This window comes from Talpa europaea (genome assembly GCF_964194135.1).
Source record: "Talpa europaea genome assembly, chromosome: 13".
NCBI lineage: Eukaryota > Metazoa > Chordata > Mammalia > Eulipotyphla > Talpidae > Talpa > Talpa europaea.
Window position 1 is genome coordinate 33,981,549 of NC_140080.1, and position 7,499 is coordinate 33,989,047.

Genomic DNA, 7,499 nt, shown 5'->3' on the forward strand with positions numbered 1-7,499 from the left:
ACTTGCATCAACCAGTAAGCAACATTCTGGTTTCATAGTTGTGGGCCATGGTCACATTTAGGAGAAATCCCAGAACCTGGCTCAGATGAAGATACCCAGAAGGTTGCCACCATCAAGACCTCCTGGGGTCTTTGTTTAAAGTCAGTTTCTGCAAGTACCACCAAGTCTTGTGGAAGTCCCTCTGGTTGGTCACATAAGTGAGACTCCCAACATCACACGGCAATTTTTGTCTAGGGAGACTTAATGCCTCTCTGGGTGAGTACTACAGGGATGTGAGAGGTTCAGCCACAGGAGCTCTTGCTCCTCCTCTGCCCCATCATGCAGAGTGCTCTCATTTTTGTGGAATTTTTGTAGACAGGATTCCAGAATGTCACCGATTGACAGTCCTCATTACTATTGGCCAGGTCCATCAAGGGTCTGGAGCCGGACTAATAAGAGGCCCTATGCTGTACCTTTCTGGCCACGAAGATGGTGAAAGTGAACATCAGCTGCGTAAGCCTGTACGCAAGGCTGCCTGCTGTCCACAGCGCCTGCATGTCAAATTCATGCTGCGTGGGCCTTTTCTGTTTCCCGACCAACCATGTCATGCTTGTGGTGTTGGGTATCACTAGGTTATGAGCGATTGTCTGTCATCCCTCTCTCCTATCCCGAGGGCACTACTGGTTGCGGGAGGGAGTACCAAATTTTCAGCATCGATTAGGATGAGAGGAAAGGACTTAAAGGCAGCTTTCAACTTTATATAAAATGACCTCGGAGGGGACTGACGGTCGCGCTATCTAGCTGGCTCAGCTACCAGCCTAGACAACACTGGGATGTAAAGGCTTTTCGGGGCGGGGAGCCCTAGGATCCGCGCTACCTACACCACACTGGCCGGCCCGCCTTTTCCGGGTTCCTGAGCACGCCCTGGCGTCACTTCCTGCCCCTCCCCCGACGCGGAGGAGGCCTCCTGAGACCCCGCGTGCCTCGCGCCTGCGCTCACCTCCCGGCTCCTGCGCGGCTCGAGTCCGCCTGTGCATGGATCGCACGTGTGAGGAACTGCCCCCGGAGGATGGGAGCGACGAGGAGGACCCTGATGCGGCAGAAGCCCCGGCCAGGATCCGAGACACCCCGGAAGACATCGTGCTGGAAGCGCCGGCCAGTGGGTTGGCGTTTCATCCGACCCGCGATCTCTTGGCGGCAGGGGATGTGGATGGGGACGTGTACGTGTAAGTGCTGGCCAGGGTGGGGAGCGGGGACTGTCGGGTCAGGGTGCTCCGTAGGGAGGGAGCTGGACAGGAGAGAGGAGAGAAAGTTGATGGGAAACAAATTTCGCAAGACTCAACCTGCGCCATGCCCCAGACTCAGATTACCTGTGAGGTGCTGTCATGGCACCAGGTATCTTTCCCTCATAAATTTAAGTGGTTTGTAACCATGTGTGCATTTATGCGATTATTTTGACTGCTCATCTTCTCCACCAAAGAAGTACTTTTCAAACTTTTAAACCTCACCCTCCAGTAAGAATACCTTTTCCATTATGTGTGATGTACTCCGATGTTTTTCTGGTTTACTTGATTCTGTTGTTATTGCAGGCACACATAAAATTCTGATTGCAGCTCACTAATGGGTCATGACTGGAGTTTGGAAAACACTGGAATGTAAATCTGTAGTCTGTTTTGTTCTCCATTGCAACTCCTGTTCTAGCCCAGGGTAGGTGCCTAAGTACATGTTTGATTTTGAAAATAAGATGTAATGGAAGCAGAGAAAAGCCATTGAAGATATTAATCACGAGAGTTGTGCTGTCAGATTTAATGAATTTAAGCCTCAATCCCCTCGTTAGTTGCCGTGACCTTGGACAAGGTAATGTTTGTATTTTCATCTCTAATAATGGATTAGGGGCTTCCTAGTGGCGCAAGGGGTTAAGTCACAGCACTGTCAAGCTATCGGCATGAGTTTGATCCCCAGCCAGGGAGCTAACCTACATGGCGCAGCAGATCTCTCCTGTCTTGCCTGCTGCTCCCCTCAGTGTATTTCAGTGGATTCCCCTGTTCTGCTCTTCACTCTGTCTCTGGTGAATCCTTTCACCCCCGCACCTCTGGCCTACACCCCAGTTCTTGTATGCATAAATAAATCTTTCGAAAAAATAAAAATGGGATTATTAGTATCTACTTTGCAGAGGGTCAAGTGTCAGTATAGCACCAACTTAAATATTTAACAAATGTAGAAGGGTTTCACTCCTGGTGGGCAGGTAACTTCCCTCCTTACCATTCTGGAAAGGATTAAAAAAAAAAAAAAAAAAGGTTCCTTTTCCCATGGGATTAAATACAGACTTATGCTTAGCCTGCATGGTCTCAAGCCCAGTCCAATCTGTCCCATTTTTCCAGCTCTAGCCTTACCACCCTCCTGCCACTAGACCCCTCCTTATTCCTGTCTCTGCCCTGGAAGGGACATGGGCTTCTGCTTCCAGCACTTGCCCCTTATACTCTGCAAGGTGAACTACTTACTCTTCATGATCGAATTCACATGTCATCACTTTAGTAGTTATCTTTCCAGGGTCTCCTTCCCTAATTTCATTCATTGTGAATGTTTATTAAGTGACTTTTTCGTGCTAGGCACTGGGACAGAACAAAAAGTAAGCAGTTCTGCACTGGAACTCAGGCAATTGAGCACTTACTCATTCAGCCCTTTTTGAGGTTTGCTCTGAGGCACTATTTTGTGGACAGGTACTTGCCTCAAGGCTGAGCTTAATCCATGCCTTTGCTCCATCTCCATTTGCCCCGTCCTCCCTTCATATGATCAGTATGGACTGTAATACGTTATGGTTTTCTCTAGCTCCTGCAGAACTGGAGAGAGAGGACCCTATCTTAGAGACCTTTACGTTTACAACTTCTGGGGCTGTCTTAATTAAGCAAATATTTCTATGCCTCCACTGTGCGCCATACTTCATCTTTGCCCAGGCTGAGTTTTTCAAGGATAATAAGGGGGATGGGGTGCAGTCGCAAAGAAGTCCTGGGCAAATGTACTTTGAATTATTGTGTATAGAATGTGTAAGGTCTAACATTTGAAGTTCACTGAAAATGGAAAATAGGGATGGTGAGCTCCTTGGATTTGGAGGTGTACAAATAGGAGTTCCTAGGTAGATGGGAGGTTGGCTACTTGATCTCTACACTCCATGCATCTCAGGTGGGTCCTGGGGTCATTTACTCTCTCTCCTCACCCCCAGCTTTTCCTACTCCTGCCAAGAGGGAGAAACCAAGGAGCTCTGGTCCTCGGGTCACCATCTCAAGTCCTGCCGAGCTGTGGCCTTTTCTGCAGATGGGCAGAGTGAGTATTAGGGAAGGCGGCCAACAATATGGTGGTGGAAGGAAAACAGCGCCATGACCCAGGTCCTTTTTCCACCAGAACTTGTTACTGTCTCCAAGGACAAAGCCATCCATGTTCTAGATGTGGAGCATGGCCAACTGGAAAGACGCATTTCCAAGGCTCACGGGTAAGAGGAGCCAACTGTGTATTGGGGTGAGAGGTAAGCACCAGTACTTGGGAAAAAGCTGCTGCAAGAACTTCTGTATCTGTGTCTCTAGCGCCCCCATCAACTGTCTGTTGCTGGTGGATGAGAATGTTTTGGCCACTGGAGACGACACAGGTGGCATCCGGCTCTGGGACCAGCGGAAGGAAGGCCCCTTGATGGATATGCGACAGCATGAGGAGTACATTGCTGACATGGCCCTGGACCCAGCCAAGAAGCTGTTGCTCACAGCCAGGTAGTCTCAGAGCCGCCGCTTCTCTTTTGTGTTCAGTTCCCCTCTTTGGGTCCTCTGGCCAAACCTTTCTCTCTCCATAGTGGGGATGGCTGCCTTGGGGTCTTCAACATCAAGCGACGCCGCTTTGAGCTGCTCTCAGAGACCCAGTCTGGGGACCTGACCTCTGTCACAATCATGAAAGTATGGTCACGTGTGATAGGGAGGGGGAGTATTTGGTGGGGGGACTTCATTTGACTGTGGCTCCATGGACACGCTCTGCTCTATTTCCCTGCAGTGTGGGAAGAAGGTGGCCTGTGGCTCCAGTGAAGGTACTATCTACCTCTTCAACTGGAATGGCTTTGGGGCCACAAGTGACCGCTTTGCCCTGAAAGCAGAGTCCATCGACTGCATGGTTCAGGTCACTGAGAGTCTGCTGTGCACTGGCTCCACGGACGGAGTCATCAGGTTAGAGGCTGGGATAGCCCTTAGGGTCACGGGAAGGGTAGGTGCACCTAGCTCACACCCGGGGCTTTCTCTCTGTCTAGGGCTGTGAACATCCTGCCGAACCGAGTGGTGGGCAGTGTGGGTCAGCATGCCGGGGAGCCTGTGGAGGAGCTAGCCCTCTCCCACTGCGGCCGATTCCTGGCCAGCAGTGGCCACGACCAGCGTCTTAAGTTTTGGGACATGGCCCAGCTTCGGGCTGTGGTGGTGGATGACTACCGTCGGCGCAAGAAAAAGGGAGGACCGCTGCGGGCATTGAGCAGCAAGGCCTGGAGCACCGATGACTTCTTTGCAGGACTGAGGGAGGAAGGAGAGGACCCCACAGCTGGGGAGGAAGAGGAGAGTGAGGATGATAGTGACTGAGGGGATGATCTGAATCTTAAGATAGATCCTTCCTGGGCAAGAGTTTTGCTTCCAAGGTGTTGCCAAGACGACATGCAGACAGAGGCTCAGGACTCCGGGCACTATGTAGGGAAATGCTTACCCTGCAGCAGCCCCTCACTCTCCCACTGTAATACAAGTCCACAGCACTGACACAGGTGTACACCAACCAGGGGTTTAATATAAATACAACCAGCATAGAAAAACTCAAAAGTTGTACATAAACCGAAACTAGAATACCAAGTGGTAGGGACAAAAGGTAAGACTTCTGACCTTTTGGCTTTGCCAGCCCCCAAATAAAAAAACAGCAAAGAGGACAAGTCAAGAAAATAAGCAAAGTTTTATGCTACACTGTGGGAGGAGGAGAGGGTGTGTGTGTCAGAGAATGGGCAAGGAATATCCATGGGTCAGACCCAAGCCTGGGTGGGAGGAGGGCAAGGTCCCTCACCACAACTTAGCCAAACCTGAGCTGTCCCCAGGTGTGTGCTGGGACCCTGCCCCAGCTATGGGGCTGTCAGGCCTAAGGCAGGGCCCATGCCCCTCCCCCTTTTGGGATCAGATAGTGGTTACCCAGGCCTGCTGGGCTGGGGACTGACCCAGGTTATGCCCCTTTGGTCAGGCTGCCTGTAGAGAGGATGGGGTCACTGCTTGACCATGACACCTGCCTTAGCCACAGCAGGCTGCAGGAGGCTGGCCCCAGACTTACTCAGTGCCTCCAGCAGCTGTGCAGACACAGCATCCTTGGCCACCTCATGTGCATCCTGCCCATCCTGGGCCAGCACAACCCAGATGAGGCCACTGAAGGGCACTGGGTGCCCAGGGATCACCACCTGGTACCAGAAGTGATGCCAGCCAGCAGGGCCCGTGCCCAGACACTTGGTGAGGAAGACTGGGATGCCCAGCTTCATCTGCTGGCACAACACCTGCAGGGCAGCCCGAGCCCCTTGGGACACTAGCTTGTCCCTGGCCAGGGACAAGCGGCTGCTCTCTGGCTGTAGGGGCCGCAGCAAAGGACCCCCAAACTGCTGGCGGAGTCGCTGCTTCAGGTCTGGCTTGAGCCACTCCACTGCCACCTGCTCTCCACAGAGGTGTGACTGGCCTGCAGGGAAAAGATGGACTGGTCAAAGCCCTAGGCCCAAGCTCCCAGACCCCAGACAAAGGCCTGTGTTTAATTTCTAAGCCTCCCCTTATCTTGCTGTGACCTCAGGCAAGTTAACCTTGCCAGGCTTCATTGTACTTGTAAAGGAGGTGCAACACCTTCCAAGATTGCTTGGAAGTGCATTGGTTGCAAGCTTTTCTGCCTCATGAGCATCACAACAGCTAATCTTTACTGAGTACTTGCCCAGCATCAGGTAATATGCTAAGTACTGGGTAATTTTCACAACCGGCTGAGGAAGTAGTTTCCACAGTGGATCAAAGGTAGGCTCAGTTAAGACTGCCTCGGGCAAGTCAGTTTCTCACCCTTAAAGAGGGAGCCTCCTCACCCTTAAAGAGGGAGCTCACTGTATTTCATTGCAAAGCTGAAGATTAACTCAGGAATTAACTGCTTGGCAAGTGTTAACTGTTGCTAAGTGACCCCTGGTAGCAGCACTGGAAATTTAAAAACCTGAGTTCAAATAAACAGTTTGTTTGCAAACTCAAATCTGTTTGGCAGTAAAATCTTGTGACTTCACCCTGTATTGTGCAGCGGTAAAGTGCCTGGCAGAAGAGGTCTGACCCCCGCCGTTGGGACCCCACGCCCACCCCCCCCTACCTTCCACCAGGGCCTTTTTAGCCATGGCGGCGGCGCGGTGCGAGCTGAACTTGAGCAGCGCGATTTGCGCGGGCGCCGGCCCGGGGCTGGGCAGCAGCAACGCCTCCTGCAGGCCGGGCCCCAGCGGCTGCAAAGCGAGCAGCAGCGCGCGGCGGCTCAGCCCCAGCGGCAGGCGGTCCACGCTCAGCTCGCACTTCTCCGTGCTGCGGCACACCAGCAGCGGGCAGGCGGGGCGCAGCGGGTGGTTGTGCAGCGTGGCGATGGCGGCCTGAGCGCCGCGCCGCGAGCTGTAGCGGGCGTAAGCGAAGCCGCGGTTCAGGCCGCTGAAGGTCATCATCAGGCGGAACTCGTAGAGGCGGCCCACGCGCTGGAACAGCGGGATCAGCTGGTGCTCGTACACGTCCTGGGGCAGCCGCCCGATGAACACCTCCGACCCGGCCGGCGGCGGGCTGCCCACCCAGCCTGCGGGGAGAGGGGCGGGAGGGCCGCCGTCAGCCCCTGGGACGGCTCGGGTTCGGGGCCCGAGACCAGGGCGGGCGTCTGTGAAATGGGTACAACACCCGTGCCCGGCGTCGGCAAAACTGGGTGACCAGCTAACGGGCCCGCCCGCGGAGCAGCTTCCAGACCCGGCCCGTCCTGGGGGCGAGGGGTGCGCGTAAGGGGGCTGGGGACCCTCAATTGCCTGGGTTCGTGTACCGGGCGCTTGGGGGTGCTGGTGGTGGTCCCGGGGTGGCCCCTCCCCCAAAGGGGGCTGGTCGGGCCGTAGAGGCTGGGACGACCGTACCTGGGGGCGGCCCGCCGTACTTCCTCTGCCCGTTCACCTGCACCAGGCGGATGCCCGTCTCCCTGACCCACGCCTCCAACGCCGCCTTGTTCTCGGGATTCACCCTCTCACACCACAGCTGAAGGGGAAAGGGCAGGCTGGAATGGCGGATGGCCGCGCCCGCCCCCACCCCGCCTCCGGCGCGGGGGCCACAACAGCCCCCTGCTGCGTGCGCCCGTGGGGGTCGCGGACTCCCTCGCCGCGGAGCACTCACCTCGCATTCCCGCTTGGACTGCATGGCTCTCGCGCTGGCCCGCCAGCACCCCCTTTTATAACCTCCTCTCCTTCGGCCTCTGGAAGCTTCCCTGCCCCTCCACCTCCCAAG

General features: G+C 54.6%; 2 protein-coding genes across 2 annotated transcripts; one reads left to right on the top strand and one right to left on the bottom strand.

Annotated features, from left to right (window-relative positions):
• Nucleotides 1-1,014: 1,014 nt before the first annotated feature.
• Nucleotides 1,015-4,580, top strand: WDR55 (WD repeat domain 55; the record flags this gene model as incomplete). The annotated part of the gene is made up of 7 exons (XM_084252132.1): nt 1,015-1,205; nt 3,200-3,300; nt 3,379-3,466; nt 3,558-3,737; nt 3,818-3,917; nt 4,012-4,181; nt 4,262-4,580. The coding sequence occupies 7 exons, from the start codon at nt 1,015-1,017 to the stop codon at nt 4,578-4,580; spliced, it is 1,149 nt and encodes a 382-aa protein (XP_084108258.1).
• Nucleotides 4,581-5,239: 659 nt separating this feature from the next.
• On the bottom strand, nt 5,240-7,412 carry DND1 (DND microRNA-mediated repression inhibitor 1; the record flags this gene model as incomplete). The annotated part of the gene is made up of 4 exons (XM_084252240.1): nt 5,240-5,697; nt 6,352-6,813; nt 7,136-7,253; nt 7,389-7,412. 4 exons carry the CDS (start codon nt 7,410-7,412, stop codon nt 5,240-5,242), a joined length of 1,062 nt encoding a protein of 353 aa, XP_084108366.1.
• Nucleotides 7,413-7,499: the final 87 nt, after the last annotated feature.